At 40.1% G+C, this 19,035-nt stretch overlaps 1 protein-coding gene across 1 annotated transcript in view; it reads right to left on the bottom strand.

Annotated features, from left to right (window-relative positions):
* LOC140718566 (zona pellucida-binding protein 1-like) overlaps positions 1-13,590 on the bottom strand; it is a 36,306-nt gene extending 22,716 nt beyond the window's left edge. The window contains exons 1-6 of the mRNA XM_073032534.1: positions 13,422-13,590; positions 7,264-7,395; positions 5,649-5,801; positions 2,215-2,433; positions 1,917-1,993; positions 466-640 (exon numbers count right to left, since the gene is read on the bottom strand). Of these exons, the coding sequence (XP_072888635.1) occupies positions 466-640; positions 1,917-1,993; positions 2,215-2,433; positions 5,649-5,757 (580 nt within the window). The 5' untranslated portion in view covers positions 5,758-5,801; positions 7,264-7,395; positions 13,422-13,590. The remainder of the gene's footprint in view (positions 1-465; positions 641-1,916; positions 1,994-2,214; positions 2,434-5,648; positions 5,802-7,263; positions 7,396-13,421) is intronic.
* Between the last annotated feature and the right edge of the window lie 5,445 nt (positions 13,591-19,035).

Raw genomic sequence — 19,035 nt, 5'->3', positions numbered from 1 at the left:
AAGGGCAACAGCAACAGGGGAATACCACCATCTGTAGAATCCTCTCCAAGCCATGCACCATTCCAATTTGAAAATACATTGCTTGTTCTTCATTGTTGCTGGGTTTTAATCCTACAGCTCCCTGCCCAACAACATTGTAGGATTACCTTCAGATGAACGAATACCGCAATTCAACAATGTATCTGAACATCACATTTTTATGGGCAGTTAGGGCTGGCCAATAAATTATGGCCTTGCTGGTGATGCCCAGATTCCAAAAAATAATATTAAAGAAATTGTATTAGCAACAAGGGGAAGATACTTCTTCACTCCTTTCAACCTTCTGTAAAGAAAATGTGCTTCTTTAATAGGATTTTTGAACAGTCTGTCTTCAAATTTAAAATTATGCCCCTTTATTCTTGATTTCTTCATCAAAAACAGTAATTCATTTGCATATCATGTTTGAATAAAGAAAAATATATTTACCACAGCAATCCATGCAGGGTTTGTTCTTCCCAAATAACTTCCCCATTCCTGTCAAGCAGTGGTCCACCTTCATTGCCCTGAAACTTCCCTGCACATAGTACAGAGGAGGAACATTGTTGGAAGCCCCCATCACAGGCTTAGATTGGGTAATAAATGTATGTATTTCCTGGTAGGCCTGTAAAAACAAGAAGTTTATCAGTTACCTTTCACCAAAGAGATGCGTAAGAAACTTACATGACATTTTTAACATCTAAATTATAGCAACCTATACACTCTTAGTTCTCACACATTTCATGCCTTCTTTGACATTTATTGCCCAACATCCAAACTTCATGCCCATGTATTTCATGTCCACTTAACATTCTTCATGCCTGTTTGTAAATCAAAAATGGATCTTATTTGTGTGTTTTCCTGTAACTTGAGTGACTTCCATTGAAGCCACAACCCAATTATGATGCCATTTTGTTTTTCACCATATTGAGCTAGATCTTCAGAAGCCATGCTGCGCAATACTGGTTGCTGAACTCCAAGTTTGCCAGATGCCAATAATAGAGGTGCTTCACTGAAATACTGAACAGCTCTCTACTCCAGTACTAAGCTGCAGCCTTATATTATTCAAAGCCCTATGCCCCTCACTTTTGGCTGTACTGAAACGCTTCCATACCTTGGATGCCAGGAGAGCAGGAAGCCAGCAAGTGTAAAATATCATTCAATTCGGAAGTGTTATGTGCTAAGAACAAGTTGTGATAAAAACAGTATGATCACCAATTGATATGACTGGCAACCTGTCTTCCCCAAAAGTTCCATACAAAGCAAATTAAACTCAGGACATGTAGCAAGAAAGCAAGAAGTCTGATTCCATCATCGCCAAAATTTCACTCAGGTGCTGCCAGACTAGCCTGAGGTGAATAACTGCAGTGTGCTTTATATATGCATGCAGGTGATGGGGGGGATGGATGTTTCACATGGTTGTTGTTTCAGACCTATATTGCAAATGGTGACTCCCAATACTACAATAACAAACTAAATTAAAACTACATTTACAATTAAATGTATGAGCCTGGGTTCATATTGAGTATGGGTCTGAACACGCAGTAATAACCTTGCATTTTGGTGGATTTTGCTGATTTACTTGAAGCAAGACTGGTAAACTGCCCTTGGAACATGCTGGAAGGATAACATTTCCTCAATATGATAACACAGGCACAGCATTAGTAAGAGAGCATTTTTCCTTCTACACTCACAAATCTAACACTAACTAAGCAAGGGTACTGCAAATTAATTAAAGCCACAGTATCCTACCAAACACTACCAAGACAAGTAGATTAGCAGTGAAATATATTGTAAAGTTTACTTTTTCGTATTCCTTCAAATAATCCCAGAGCAAGCAATACTTATACATTAAGTATTGTTTGGTAAAGGAATTAATCTACTCCCCATATAGTCCTTACCTCCCTTAATATCTTTTCATCGCGGCATTCTTGGCCAGTTTTGCATGGTATAATTACATCTTCACTTTGTGGCTGCACTGTGTGGGAAAAGAAAATCAGCTTTATGTAGAAAAGGAAGAAACTTAGACAAGACTGCACTGTGAGATTTAGTCACATATCCTGTTTTGCACTACTGAACAGTGAGGCTTAGTTCCACATCAGATATTGAATTTATTCATTTGCATTGACTGTCCTTGCCTTGCCTTTTTTTTTAACTTATTATGAAGCAGTCCTTGTAATTTAGTCCACATCTATATACCTGTGATATTGAGCTGAATGTGATGTTCCAACGTGCCTTCTGATGTTTGCCATTGTATGCAATTAAAGGTCGTATATAATATCACACAGGAAAGTTGCTCACACATAAAGCCCAACTCTGTCTTCAGAGATTTAACAGAATTCTGCACATAAATCTTTTCACAGGTTGTAGTTTTAAATTGCACATTAACTTGGAGACTTCGAAATGGCATGTGGTAAGCTGAAGGAGAAGAAAACATATTTTACTATGTTTTACTTTACATATTATCTGGATTGAGTCTCATTTGTAAAACAGGAAATACCAGCATGGTTCCCTGCCCCTAACTCAAACTTGTATCCAGTTCTTGCTCAAAACCACAATGAAGCCCAGAAAACTGATCAGTCTAAATCAAGTCAATGTAAGGAAAGGAAAATGTACTGCATAGAATTGAGATCAGGCCTTTAGGTAGTGACACAGGAGTCTGCATAATGAGAGAGGTTATTGGGTGGCGTGGGTAATATGGGGTCAGATATAAATGGTGAGGATGGCACAGGTGGATGGTGGTAGTACATTCAGCCAACAGAGAATGGGATTGGAGTGCAGGGTGTTGGGGGTTGGGTTTAACTTCATAGGTTGAGCAATAGTTTAGTCTTTGGAGGGTCAGAGTCAGAGAAATTTGGCTACATGATCAGTCATGGCCGGCAGAGAAAAATCAGAGACTTGAGGGAAGGGAAGAATGAAGTCAGCCATTGTAGGAATGAAGGAAGATGAGGTAGAATGTTGGGGAATGAAAGTTAAGGTTTCCTTTCCAGGAGATGCCCTCCTTCAAAGAATAGGGTTGTCCTTCCTCCACAGTTGATACTGCCATCACCTGCATATCCTCCATTTCCCAGACATCTGTGTTCATCCCATCTTCTTGCTGCCTTAACAGGGGTAGAGTTCTTCTCATCCTTATCCACCACCCCATGAGCCTCAGCATCCAACACCTCATTCTCTGCAACTTCTGCCATCTTCAGTGGGATCCTATCACCAAACACATCTTTACCTCCTCCCCCCTCCCACCCACCACTCTTTACCTTACACAGGGACTGCTCCCTCCATGATTCCCTTATCCATTTGACCCTCCCCACTATTCGCTCTCCTGGCACATATCCCTGCAAACAACAAATATACTACACTTGTCCATTTACCTCCTCCCTCACCCCCATTCAGGGCTCTAAACAATCCTTCCAGGTGACGCAACACTTCACCTGTGAATCTGTTGAGGTCTCTTACCTCTTCTCACCTGCCTATCACCTCCCACTGGTGTTCCTTCTCCTTCCCTTTCTACTATGGTCCACTCCTCTCCTATCAGATTCCTTCTTCTCCAGCCCTTTACCTTTCCCACTCGTCCTGCTTTACCCTTCACCCTCTAGGTGGTCCTCCTTCCCCTCCCCCACCTTCTTTTCCTGTTCTGAAGAAGCATGTCAGACTGAAACGTCAATTGTTTATTCATTTCCATAGATGCCACCTGACCTGCTGAGTTCCTCCAGTATTTTGTGAATGTTGCTCTGGATTTCCAGCATCTGCAAAATCTCTTGTGTTTGGGAGTTAAGGTTATAGTTTGCATTGGAAAGTTGTCATTTCATGATCAGAGGTTTGCACAATTAGAGGATGGGGCTTGTTAGCATTTAGGAGGAATTAGGGAGTTGGAGATTCCTGGTTTGGGGCCATTGTGTGATAAGTCAAATCTGTGATAGGGCACCAAAGGATAGAAATTAACTACAATATGTTACAGCAGCAGTCATGGCTATATTGATCTAAAGCCCATTCTCCCACCTTCTTCCCATAATCCTAACCCCTTTACCAATCAAGAATCAAGATAGGACTGCAAATCTTTCAAAGGCAAAGGAGATGGAGTCTGCTTTATGATCAACTCCTTGGGGTATACAAATATCTTGGTGCTGCTGCAGTCCTGCTCACCCAACCTGGAGCATCTCATGATCAAGTGCCAGCCATTATATCTGCCACGGAAATCTCTGCAAACATCTTGGTAGCAGTGTACATCCCACCTCAGGCCAGCGTCAAACAGGCTCTAGAAGGACTGAGCGAACAGGTATGAAACAGCGTATCCTGATGCCTTTCCTATCAATTTGGGGGATTTTCACAAGACCAGCTTGAAAAAGTCTCTATATTATTGCCAACAAATCATTTGTAGATCCAAAGGAACCAACAGACTGGACCACTGCTGCATTACCATCAAGGGTGCTTACTGTGCTATCCCACACCCATGCTTTAGATAAAGTCTGAACACCTGGCTGTAATTCTACTCCCTGAGTATAGGCAGAAACTGAGGACTGTACCACCAGTTGTGTGGATCAAGAAGGTGTGGAGAAGGGAAGTGCAGGAGGACTGCTTTGAATAGGTGGACTGGACTATATTGAGGGATTCATCTTTGATTCTGAATGATTATGTCACAGTTGACACTGACTGTACATACCCGAATCAAGAGTCATGGATGAACCATGAACCTCATAGCCTTCTGAGGGCTAGATCTGTGGCATTGAAGTCTAGCGACCCAGGACTATACAAGAAAACCAGGTATAATTTGCAGAGGACTATTTTAACAGCATATCAACTCTGGCTGAGTTTGCAAACCAGTGCTTTGTACAAAGTGAAGCCTAACATCACGAATAGCAGCGATGCTTCCCTCCCAGATGAACTCAACACTTTGGAAGGGAGAATAAAGCCTACAGCTATGAGGATCTGTGTAGCACCCAGTGGCCCTGTGATCTCTGTCTTGGGGGCTGATCAGACTGTCTTTCAAGGTGACATGCCCTGATGGAGTACCTGGTAGGACTCTGAAAACCTATGCCAATCAAATGGTAGGTGTGTTCAAAAGCATTTTCAATTTCTTATTGCTACAGTCAGAAGTTCCCACCTGTTTCAAAAGGGTAACAATCATACCACTGCCCAAGAAGAACAGGGCGAGCTATCTTAACAACTATTGTCCAGTAGCATTCACATCTACACAGAACAAGCAAAGCTTAAATGTTGTGTGGGTAGCCAATAATAATCATTTAAACAGTATAGAGGGATCTGAGTGGTGCTAGACCAGCAGATTTTCTAGACGACTGGATGTTATTTCTATTAATACCTCGGCACAATTTTAAGTGACTTTTCAGATGTTACGAAGGATCAAAGAATCAGGAGATTAGCTCACATGGATGCTCACATGATTCACAATGAAATAGTGTCAGTCATGCAAACACAACTCACCAAGAAATACCCAAAAGTGTTTTCTGGAATGATGCAGGACATTTTGCTCTTGCATTTCACTACAGGAAAATGAATTTTCAATTACATAGCATAGAAGTTGGTGCTTTCCAAGTGATTTACACCCTAGTGAATTTTGATAAGGAGAAGCAAAAAATTATTCTTTGAATTTTTAGTTAACATCGTGAAAGTCGGCTCACCTACTAAACAAAAACGGAGTGTGAGCCTCTGTTCCTTCTGGTCGTAGATGTACTTTGTGGTGCAGTAATAGAAACCAGTGGCCTTCGAAGTTTCCCAGTTTAGCAACATCAGACTCCCATCAAGCCGCACTCTGTACTGATCACCCTCTCCTCCTAGACAGATTAATTCAGGGGTCATCAGAGAGAATCAATGAATTCTACAAAATAGTAGTCAGTTATCTGACCCAATATAGGCTAGGGTTAAATTGCTGGATTGCTGCCGGTGCGGTTCAAAGGACCAGAAGAGCTTATTCTGTGCTATTTCTCTAATTAAAATAAAATACGCTAAGCCAGCCCTCTAAGAGGACTAACCAGTCAGTCCATTGCCCTACTCTTCAAAAATAGCCCTTCACTTATGATACAGATTTGCAGCAGGGACTCGTCTTGTACCAGGAGTAAAAGTTTTTCTGTACCAAGGTACAGTTTTACCAAAGTGGAGTGAAACAGCTACGTGAAAGCACTATATGTTAATACATTTGTGAAGAGGAACACATGACCATATAAGAAGACTGTTCAAGATAGTCTTAAGACAGAGAGATAGAAGATGATGTGCCTCGTTGTGCATGTTTTCAAGTTTTTGTATCTTCGGTATGATGGGAGGGAGAAGAGAGAATGACCAGGATGAGGGGGGTCCTTGATCATGTTGTCTACTTTCCCAAAACAGTGGCGAGGAGAATGGGTTTCATGATGTGTTCACAACAATGCAATTTTTTGCGGTCCTGAACAGATACGTTACCTATCCTTGATACATCTAGATAGGATGCTTTCTGTGGTGCATCTGTTAAAATTGGTCAGGGTTATTGGGAACATGTCAAATTTCCTTAGCCTTATGAGGAAGTACAAGCACTGGTGTATTTTCTTTGCTTATTTCCCTTCTCAGGAATCTGATGGTTAGGAGACACCGACTTAAGTTAGGATTCAAGAAGAGTTGAAAATAGTTTTCACCCAAAAAATAGTGACAGGTTAGAGCTCAAAGCTTGGTTAAGTTGTAAAGGCCACAACCTTCAACAGTTCAAAAAGGTACCTATATAATCAGGATTCCACAACTGAATTTTCAAATTAAATAAACTTGTTTTCTCTGAGCAGTGGAAATAACAAAAATTATAAATTGGACACTTTTTATAATAAAAGCAAATATTTGCTTCCCAATAAATGCAAATATTTGAATTAGGAACAGCATTACTGGTGAGGTAAATAGGATTTTAAAAAAATATTATTTTTGTTTTCTGTTTACTCCCTTAAATTATCACCCCATTATGTATTTGCTTTTTCAGTTATAGAGAGAGTATTCGGCAGAAATTAATGAAAGAAGCTTGCTAAAACGGCAAGGAAACAACTTATTTTCTTACTCCATCCAACTTTATCCTAAAGGGAATGATGTGAAGTCACAGGAATTTAAGAAAACAGAGAAGTAGGAGGGCAATAAATTAACAAAATAATTAGAAAGTTTTTCTTAATGAAAATTAGAGAGAAGAATCAGTTTTGTAGCTGACTACTGCTCATATTGACTCCATTTAACGACATATTTCATTCCTTGACTCTCCATTAGTTGCAGTCTCAGTTTTGATTAACATACCTGTGACATGTGCCTGGGATATCCCCTCTCTCCACCAGAAAGTCAAGGGATTGCTGATGGTTTTCTGACTCAACTCTGGGGTCAGACAGTAAATAGCAACAGGAGATCCTTTCAATGGGATGAAAACTTCAACTGAAAGGCAAGTTGAGACACCTGAATTTATATCGCAATACATTTCAATAATTCCGCAATTTCCCAATGTTCACCTTTCTTGAAGGCTAACTGAGGAGGGGATCCAAGGGCACTTTCCAATAATTTGGAATGAATGGGAGGAAGCACATCCACTACCTGATTTAATTGAGTGAGAAACATTGTTTTGAAAATGCTTAGCTTTTATGTATTTTCTCTACTATTTTTTGAATAGCAGGGACCATTGCCTTTGAATTTAGGGCCAGATTTCAGGAATGATTAATTGATCGATCAGGGAGGGATCCTTTACCTTCTGCCTTCTTCCTGCACTAACTGCAATCAATAGTCAAAAAAGCCTTGCAACCTAACGCAACCCAATAATCTAACCTCTATGCTCCTGTCGCTTTCGTATATTACATTAGTGACAATAATTCTTTAGCTTCAGGATTTGGACATTCGGTTAGAGTAGAGTAAGGGTTACACCATTAGCATTGAGGTTCGGTGTATTAGAAACCGAAGGAAGTCATTCAGCCCTTTTTAGTTGTTTTGTTTTAGGTTGATAAGGATAATTTTGGGATTAGAGAGGTGAGTTAGGGTTCAGGTTAGGGTTTAGAGACATGGATATTGGGGAATTAGAGGTCAGAGCAGAGTCAAGGCCTCCATTCTGCATTTGATGGCCAGCAATATGGACAAGTGATAAAGGATGCTGTGATCAGATGTCAGGCTGGCAGACCAGGTCAGTGAGTCATCAGCAAGTTCTGGGATCAAAGTTCTACATGGAAGAAGCTGCAAGTGATGGTGACATGACACAAGAGCAGAATTAGGCTATTCAGTCTATTGTTACGAACCCCATAACTGGGTTACTTACCAGCAAAGATAGAGACGTCCGTTGGAGTCTGATGATACTATTTTTAACAGTATTTATCAGTAAAAATACACAAAAATAATATCAATGCAAATATACAGATAATATACGTCGTCAATACTAAACCTAAAAGTGCGGGTATAATAATAATCAATAAGAAATAAGCTCTATCATTGTCTAGGGGATAATGAATTGTCCGATGGAAATATAAAATTCGCTGCAGTTCACACAGGCTGCCGTTGTTTGTTTGTCGCTGTGCTGCAATTGTTGGAGAGAAAGACAGAGATAGGAGAATGGGAACAGTTACCGCTACGGGTTTTTCCAACCTTCCTTTATGATTTCGATCCGTCGGAGTCTCGTTGGTGTGGCCGTTCAAGTGTGACCTCTCCTTTAGCTAAACCGTTCTTCCGTGATGAGCCCGCCACCCAGGCAAGGGAGGACACACACAAGCTCCCACCGGCTTTCGCTATAAAACACTGTCACTGGATTTCTAGCGTTTCTCCTGGTGCATCTAAGGGGTGTTCCCCAGACCCTACTTTTATCCTCACTCACGGGGTCTCAGATGTCAATCAGGTTGGGATGATGCAATCCCTGAACCAGACCACTCTGGTTGTCCCTGAGGGGTTTCAATGAATAGTACAGTACTCAATACACAATTCCTTCTCCAAGAGACAATAGCAGTAATCAGTGGTTCCGTTCCGCTTTGTTAGGAGGCATTCCCCTACCTTGTGTATTCTGTGTTGTCTATGGCAACTGCCTTTGCTGTGATCCTGCGTCTTGCTCTCTCATTATTGACATGATATGTATCTCTCTCATTTCCTGGGTCTCAGACCCGAAATAATAGCGATCTTGCAATTCTCAAAAAGGAGGGGGTGACTTTGCACCCTTCGGCCCCTCAGAGTTGCTCCACATTCGTAACACAATCAAGTCAGCGAGACTGGATTTTGTGGCTTATTGATTGGGGTCCCAGTCATCAGAGAGCCCAGCATTTGAGGCCTGGAGATCAGGGTGCTCATTGGTCATCATTAATGAGTCTTGGGGTCAATATCAAAAATCAAAGCCCGAAGGTCACTCGGATGTCTCAAAGTCAAGGCCCAATAGCCAGAGAAGTTGAAGCCCAATTTTGGCGAATCTGCAAGTCCACTAGAGGCTGGAGATGGCCCGTCTTGCCGTTAGGAGATGTGTATGTCTGTGTGTGCGTGTGTGTCTGTGTGCGCATGTCCGCGTGCGTGCGTGTATTTCAGAGGTAGGAACGAATGGGGCTTGTTTTGCTGTTGTTGCTTTGTTGCCTTCTGTGTTTAGCTGTCTGTGGAATTTGTTGTCACTGGCAGCTGTGAAGGCCAATTCTTTATGTATATTTAAGGCAGAGGTTGATAGGGTTTTTAAATCACTGATTTTTATTGCAACACCAACAAATTACATTCAATACAACCAGTTGCCAATTACATTTTGACTGTTTAACCCAGCCACCCCCCAACCTTCATCACCATCACCCCCACCCCTCATCTTCTTCCTGATCCCCACCCCATCTCCACCCCTCCCCCCCCCATCCCTCTCCCCTCCACCAACCAACTGAATAGCAGAACATACACAGATGGAGCATTCCTATTTTAGCAGAAGATCTTTTAAGTTAGATATCAAATTTGTTCACATTAAGATTGTGTTTGGTCATTCCAGGTAAGAAATGTCCAAAAAGCTCTGAAGCCAGTGAGTACTTGAAATATCATGGGGAGGTTTCCAACGCTGGACTACAATCTTCTTAGCTGCAGTCAGGCCTACCAGCCAGATTTTGCATGTTTTTTCCGTAAGGGAAATGTGGGAGTCATCGTTTAGAAGATGTACAGTGGTAATTGTACCCCCGTTAGTTCTGTAAGAGTACTGATAATCTTCCCCCACAAACCAAAAACCCCTGGACATTCCCATACAACATGTATAAAAGAGCCAATGGTTCCGTGGGGGCAAAATGAGCAATATGGGTCAGGAACCAGTCCCATTTGATGTCTAATTCTTGGTGTTAGATATGCTCTATGACAAAATTTCAAGTGTATATACCGAGGATTTGGGTTTTTCGAAGCATCGGCAGCATTATCCCAAATCGCATCCCAGTCTTAAGTCTTGTCCCAATTCAGGTATGTCCCTATAGGTTAATAGATTTGTGATTGGTCAGTGCATGAAGTGATACAGGGAGAAGGCAGGAGATTGGGGCTAGGAGGAAAAATGGAACAGCCGTGATGAAATGACGGAGCAGACTTGATGAGCCAAATGGCCTAATTCTGTTCCTATATTCTATGGTCTTATTATCTATTATGTGTTCTGCCGAGCATTGTGGGTACACTATGCTGGCACTGAAAAGCATGGCAACACTTTCAGACTGACCCCAGCACATAGTTAGGTTGCGATGATTGTTAATTCAAACAGTGCATTTCACTATTTATTTCAATGCACATGCGATAAATGAATCTGAATTTGAATCTTTGGGCCTTGAATGAAATGTCTTTTTTATCCCATTCCATAATCCATAATTCCTCAAAATATTTCCTCTCCCACTCAAGTCATGTTTTGAATGTTATAATTCCTATATGCATGGTTTCCAATCAGTTCAATAACAATCATAACCTGGCCTGAAATGTCAACCGTTTATCCCTCTGCATAGATGCTGCCTGACCTGCTGAGTCCCTCCATCATTTTGTATGCATTGTTCTGGATTTCCAGCAACTGCAGAATCTTTCATGTTGATAACAAGCACATAAGTTTTTCCTCATGTTGTCTAACGATTACCTTAAATTGTTCTCTGATTAGTCAACCTTCTAATAGAATAAAATCAGAATCTCCATAATTTTGGATATCTCTGGTCTCAAACTTCTACGGAAAACAAATGAAATATTCCTTCTACCTCAATGTCACTCAAATCTTTCATATGTGTATTTTTTCTAGCAGCTCTTCTCTCCACCCATTCTAAAGCTGCTCCGCGAAATTGCGTAGTCAGTATTTTACAAATGTTCAATATAACTTTACCTGCAGACATTGTCCATATGTCTTAACAGATGTTGATTTCCATAAATTTGTTCAATTAAATACTATTAGAAAAACACTAGCTTCAGTTGTGTTCATTTTTTAAAATAGTGCTGAATTTAACATATATTTGGAAATCTATGTACATAACATCAACCACACTCCTGCTTAAATATGCCCTGTTACACCACTGAAGTTCTCAATTGATAATTCATTTACACTTGATTTCTACTCATATTATTTTGTCATTATTTTCCCCTAAGAGTTCCTTAACATTGAGATGAGATTGACTGGTCTATCCTTACATTTGCTGCACCTTCTTTGAAAAGAGATTTGCAGTTCCCCTGTCTACAGGCACACTCATAAAGGATTCAAAGGATGTAACCAGACCTGTAATCGCCACCTTCACTTCACCTTGCCACTTGCCATCTATGTGTTGGGCTTAAGGAAGATTCTCTGAGACATTGACCTTCAGGAACTTGAAGCTGTTCACCATTTCCATCGTTGATCCTTAAAGGGGCCTGGTGTGTGTCGCTCACAAAACTTATCCACACATTTTTATGTGCATTCAAATAGATCTGCATTTACAGTATATATGTTCAAAATTCAACTTATTTTGCCTTGCATTTACCTCTGTTTCATCCCTTCTGTTTCTGAACTGCTCAGATGAACTGTTGACAATCCAAATCATTAATTTGGTTTCTTCCTAGATAAATTCTTACTCCTTGTTCTCATGTTGTTTTGTTCCCCCTAAAAGCTCTTTATATAATGTAATCTCTTACGAATCAAGCTTTAACAGTTAAGTTAAACTCCCACAATCTTGGGAGTTGAAATCTTCAATTTCAAGGATAGATCTCTGCCAAGGAAGAATCTGTTTATCTTGCAATTGTGTTTTCTTACCACAAAACTGATTACATTTCTTCAGGATTATTTTAGAATTATCATTTAGCAGTCATGTTGAAGTATTCAGATTGTACTTAAAACCACTATTGACCCAGCAACATTAAATCCACTGAAAAAAAACCCCTTTAACTTCCTGCATTATAAATTTTGAGCATAAAACTAATAGAGGAACTAAGTAGGTCAGGCAGCATCCATGGAGGCAAAGAACGAGTCAACATTTCAGTCAAAACACTGCACCTGGACTGAAAGTGCAGAGGACATAGAATATATAAGTTATAACAAGCTGAAAAAGAAAGGTGCGACACTGTCTGGCAGGTGATAGGTGGAACCAGGCAAGGAGAAAGATGGGAGCTGGATGTGAGGATGGGTGATGGAATTAGGAGACAGAGGCTTGTGGATCTTAGGTAGAGAGAACTAATGACAGACGTTAAGAAAAAATCAACTCCCCTTCCCATTTTCACATTGACCTGTCTGTCCTCGACCTTCTCCATTGCCAAGATGAAGCCAACCACAAATTAGAAGAACAGTACCTCATATTCCCCCTGAGAAATCTGTAATCCAATGACATGAACATTGAATTTTCTAACTTTGTTTAATTCATACTCCCTGTGGTCCTTTCTCATGTTTCACCACACACCTCTGTCACCCAGTTCCATTCCTCTTCCCCACCAATTTCCATCTGCCTATCAACCAACACTGCACCTTCTGATTCTCCTGTCTGTTTCTTCAACTAGTTTCATCTGCCCCTCATCATTTTGTTATCTGGTTCCACTTGTCACCTTCCTTATATGTCAGATTCCAGCATCTGCAGTGTATTGTTTCCAGTTCACTTTCCAGCCCGTCTCCACCTCCAGCACAAGCCCTCATCTACCCCTTTTTCATATTTTATTTCTCTTTCTTAATCTGTCTCTTCCCTTTGCTCATCAATCGCTAACTCCTGACTTGACCCCTCCCCTCCCTTCACCTGGATGCGTGTGCCCAGCATCTCATCTGGTTCCACTTGTTGCCTGCCATCCTCTGCCTCACCACTCCCTCTCAGCTCTTTATACTGGCTCTCTTCTGTAAACACTTGACCTAAAACTTCAACAATTCCTTTGCCTCCAAAGATTCTGCCTGAACCTGCTGAGTTCCCCCAGAAGCTTGATTTTTGCTCCAGATTCCATTATCTCCAGCACTTTTGTGTCATCTTATAAACCTTGAATATCCGCATAGGTTGTAATGACACCCACATCAAAGTGATGCGGCTTACCTGTCTCTCCCTCTCTTCCAAAAACTTGATGAATACGGTCTGTGATTTCAGAAGTTCTCGCTAGTGAATTTGTGTAACGTAGGAATTGTTCACTCAGAGTTTTGACTGGCTTGTGATCATCTGTTTGGTCATTTTTGCTGAGCCGACAAGGTAAACCAGCAGAACACAGAGAGTCTCCTTTAAGATGGAGAAGGAAAGAAAGAAGGATAAAACACTCAGAAAATATATGTGAAACAAAAAGGGCAAGTGAAGGATAGAAAGGAAAGCAAGATGAAAGCTTAATTATTATCAAATTGAGATACACTTTTAAAAATTAGTGCTAATTTAAAGCTACCTTTGTTTATATTCACTAATTAATCTGTTTATTATCCAACACCTTGAGAACAAGGTAGCTGAACTTGAGGAGGAAGTAGCTGACTGATGTTGTAGAGAATTGGCAGATGTGTTCCAGATATCCTTTTGGGAGGTAGTGTGCACCCCAAGAGAGGCACAGGTTGAGACTCCAGAGCAGAAAGAAAGAGACAGGTGAGTTACTGTGGGAAGGAACCACAGAGTAATAGGTGCACACTGTCCGGGGGCATCAACTCCAGAGTTGGAAGTGTCCAACCATTTTGAACACCTAACGATGCTCAACAATGATCATGAAACCTCTGAGGTGGTAGGCAGGATGGAGCAGCCTCACAGGACCCTCTCTAATCCTAAACCTAAACCCCGTGAAAAGAAAGTAGTGATAGTAAGGGACTCAATTATTGGGGGGGGGGGGGTTGAGAATCAGGTGTGTACTGACAAGCAGTCTCATACGGTGTGTTGCCTACCAGGAGCACAAGTAGGAGATCTCCCTGGATAAGCAGATAAGCTCCAGACCAGAGCTGGGGTGGATCCAGTAGTCATTGTCCACATCGGAACAAATGACATAGCTAAGGGCAAGCTGTCAGTTCTGCAAGTAAATTTGAAGAGTTAGGTGGAAAGCTTCGGGGCAGAACTGACAAGGTGGTCTTCTCAGAAGTTCTGCCTGTGCCACGCGTCAGTCCAGATAAGATGGAGGAGATTAATGTGCGGCTCAAGTCAATGTGTAAGTTGGAAGGGCATAGGTTTATGGGACATTGGGATGACTTTTGGGGCAGATGGAACCTGTACCGCCAGGATGGGTTGCATCTAGACTGGAGGGGCACTAATATACTGCATAGGTGTATGCTTCAGTTAGTTGAGGACTGTTTAAACTAGGGAATAGTGATGGGAGGCGGTGGGGGAGGCAGGGAACTTAGAACAGGCCAGGCTCAACTGTTTAAACGTCTTAGTGGAAAATAACATATTTGGATATAAACCAACTATAGCCTTCAAAAATACAAAAATGGGTCAGAATTGTATGAAAAACATCAGTAATAGACTGTATAAATGCAAGTACTAAAAGTAAAATAAATGACCTGGAATTATATGCAAGTACATACAAGTACTGTATGATGTAATAGCAATAACTGAAAACAGGCGGACCTCAAAGGATGGTGTTGAATATAGAATTAAAGAATATACTTTACTTAGGAAAAGCTTAGTGAAGATATGTAGGTGAGAACTGAAAGCTGTAAGGATAAGGGAATAATATTGGATGTATGTAATAGACCCTTAATGCTGATACTGATTTTAATACACAACTCTAACAGAATATTAAAAAAGCAAGTTCTGAGGGTGATATTATAGTTATGGGTGACTTTAATTTCCCAAATATTAAGTGAGAGAACCCAGTGACTAATGGATTACAGGAAACTGAATTCATTGAGTTATTGAGTAATTGTTTTTTGACCCAGTATGTTAATGCACCAACAAGAGGGGAGACCTGTCCAAGTTTGATATTCTCTAACAATCACTATAGAATTTTGAGTTCAGAAGTTGTTGAGCCTTTAGGAACAAGTGATTGTAATATCGTTGATCTTGAAGTTTTTTGGGAGAGTATATCAATAAAAACCAAAGCCATTAAATTGAATTTCAGAAAGGCAAAGTTTGTGCAGAATCGACAAAGACTTCAGAAGGTAAACTAGAAGGAACCACTTAATGTTGAGTCAGTTGAGGAACAATGGCATCGATTTAAAGAGATAGTACATACAGTGCAGGAAAAGTTCATACCCAAGGTCGGGAAAAGCAATAAAAACAATAGATCAACTACATGGCTGAATAAAGATATACATTAAAAATTATCGAAGAAGACACAGTTATATAAGGAATACAGAAAAATAGTAATGATGTTGACTGTAGGGCATATGAAAATATGAGAGCTTTAGTCAAGAGGGAAATTCAGATTGCCAAAAGGCAGGTTGGGAAGGATATTGCTGATAATGCTAAGACTGACCCTAAGAAATGCTTTCAATAATTTAATAGTAAAAGAAAATTTAAGGATGAAGTTAAATGTATTAGGAATAATAGAGGGGTGTTAAATTATATACAGAAGGACTTGGGTAGATACTCTTAACTTATATTTCACTAAAATTATTTACCTGCAAAGACATTAACAATATGCCAGTAAGTGTAGAGAAAAAAAGGTGTTTTAAGTGACTTAAAAATCTTAGAAAGCGAGGTCCTGCTTCAGCTGCAAGTTAATAAATCTCCAGGGCCAGACAACATATATCTAAGGGTACTTCAAGAGATCTGTGATAATATATACCATACAAACACCTAACATGTATTTTTCAAAAGTCATTAAAGTCTGGTGAAATCCCTAAGGACTGGTAATGGGCTAACCTTGTCCCAATATATAAGAAGGGTGACTACACTGACCCTGATAACTGTCAACCAATAAGCTTAATGTGTATTTCAGATAAGATAATGGAAGCAATAATAAAGAATGAGATGGGAAAGTAGATGATAAGAACAGACATGTTAGCAGAAAGCCAGCATGGATCCAGAAAGTGAAATCATGTTTTACTAATATGCTGGAGTTCTATGAAGAGGCTACTAAAATTTATGATAACAATAAAGCGGTTGACATCTACTTGGACTTTCAGAAGGCTTTCAACAAGGCACTTCACGAGAGGTTAAAAATCAAATTACTGGACATAAGGAATTCAGGATAAGGTGTGTGAATGAGTGCAGAATTGGCCCAAAAACAGAAAACAACAAGTTATGGTGAGAGGATAATTTTCACCATCGAAGATGCTAGAAGATGGGTTCTGCAAGGATTGGTTTTGGAGCCGCTGCTGTTTCTAATTAAGTTTAATGATTTGGATAAGCACATAACAAATAAACTAGTAACGTTTGCTGATGACACAAAGTTAGAGGATGGGCTGATAACGTTCAGGAAACGGAAATAAATACAGTTGGATCTAAACAAAATGCAGATGTGGGCAGATAAATGACAGATGAAATTTAATGGAAGTAAATGTAAAGTAGTACATGCAGGAAGTAGAAATATTGTATATAAATATACAGTGGAGGGTCTTGAATTAGAATGTGCACTGTATGAGAAGGATTTGGGCATCCTGGTAAACTCATCACTATCAACATCAAAACAATGCATTATATGTCTTGATATATAATTAGGAAAGTGATTAGGAAAGATAATTAATGTTGGGTTATATAATGCACTCAGTGGAGTTCAAGTCTAGAGACATTCTTCTTAAGCTGTATAATGCACTTGTGGGGCCACACCTTGAATACTGTGTACAGTTTTGGTCACCATATTCTGTAAGGGATGTGAAGGCACTGGAGAGAGTCTAGAGAAGGGTGAGTAAACTCATTCCAGGGCTGTAGGCTATGAGCTAGGAAGATTGAAATAATTAAATTATTTTAGCCCAAGTAGACATAGAACGGGAGGAAACATGATAGAACTGTTCAAAATCATTAAGAGTATAAGTAAGGTGGATGCCAGCCACTACTTCAAAATTAATCCATCATCAATGACACAGGGCCATAGGTGGAGGCTGGTAAGAGGAGATTTCAGACTGGCATCAGGAAGCATTTCTTTACACAGCCAGTTGTGGACACATGGAACAAACTACCTAGATGTGTAGTTGAGAGTATTTCCTTAGAGACTTCCAAATCTAAACTTGGTAGTTATTTAACACACTATGTGAATAGGATTTTGGCAAGCTTTGTTGGGCTGAATGGCCTGTTCTTATCAAAAACTTTCTAATCTTCTAATGTTCTGTTTAATCTGTAAAATTAATTTAACAGTTTAACTAACCTCTTACCCGCCTTAGGGATATCAGAAGACTTACAGTAATAATGACAAAACAACCACACATCTCTACAGTTGAAGGATGTCAATCCTGTTAATGGGATTAATTGAGGACAGTTTGAATTGAGTGACTGAGAGCAGGAGAAAGAACATTAAGCTCTGATGTATTCCAAACCCATTGTTGGATTTGCAGACCTCACAAAGAAACTTAATATTTATACTTTTAAGATTCCACTTTTAAAAGCATCTATTGCTAAAAATGTGACTAAGCCAACAAAGGTGAATGTTAATCAGAAACTTATAGAAGGACAAAAGAATTTTTTAATAAGTGCTTTGAATGACATTTCTTGAAGCCTAGTTAAGTTATATTTTAATTAGTTGTTAACAAACCAGCTTGTTTGTACGTGTTAAAAGTTATATTTGTTTATATGCTGAAAAGCTACTGTTGAAGTAATTGTGTTGCATACACCACCGATTAGCATTATTCACGGAATTGTTTGGTTTTTTGTTTGTTACTTAGTAGATATAGTTTTGCAAAAATAATTAATCACCTGTTGGTCTTAATCACTTTGGACCAATTCAAGATTGCCTCTAAGTTTACTGTATCTACTCTGAATTCTTCTTGGATGCCAAGAGATTGTTCACAGGTTCCAGTTAAAGTGGACTTCAGGGCTGTCCATAAGTTATGGTTACTTTAAATCAGGGGTACCAACCTTTTTTTTTATGCCATTACCCCCTACCATTAACTGAGGGATCTGGGGACACCTGGTTGGGAACCCCTGCTCTAGATACACTCTGGCGGGGAGTTAGCAGGTTGTAATGTGACGTGCCATTTGATCTCTTTTCATGGGGTCCTTGAGAAATTGGACATTGATCTTGCAACGATGCATCTATTAATGCTGTTACTTTGGGTCCAGATTGATGGAAATAATTGGGTGGATTATCTGGTGTTCATTCCAGCACTGATTGGCACCAGCCTTGGTACCATCTATGCTGAGATATTTTTGTGGTCGCTCAATTAGACAAAGTATCGTGATGCATACACCCGTTCTAATGATAAAACAGGATTTTCAGCATAATAAGACGCTGCTCCAACATTTTGTCAAAAGGACGGCCCCAATGGAGTTCTCATTCCTCACTATTTCCTTGCCAATTATGCCTTTCCAAAGGGCTGCATCTCTTTTCAACCTGGTATTAATGTCACCCAGTTGTCTCCCTCTGAGATGGGGGACCAAGATGCTTTCATGTGTGGCGCAGAAGTTCCACTGTGCTTTGTCAGAGGTTTCCAGGATTGGGTCATGTGCACTTGACATTGAATTTTGGTTCTGTGAAAAAGTGATCTGAAGGATCATGACTTTTGATAATTCCATGGGGAGTCACTGTGATTTTGGACTAACTCATTCTTGATTGCTAAGATCAGTGTGTAAGGACAATCTTCTTTCTTCAATT

The sequence above is a fragment of the Hemitrygon akajei genome, chromosome 29, assembly GCF_048418815.1.
Source record: "Hemitrygon akajei chromosome 29, sHemAka1.3, whole genome shotgun sequence".
NCBI lineage: Eukaryota > Metazoa > Chordata > Chondrichthyes > Myliobatiformes > Dasyatidae > Hemitrygon > Hemitrygon akajei.
Note: the sequence above shows the minus strand (reverse complement) of the source record. Positions and strands in the feature narration are given on the sequence as shown.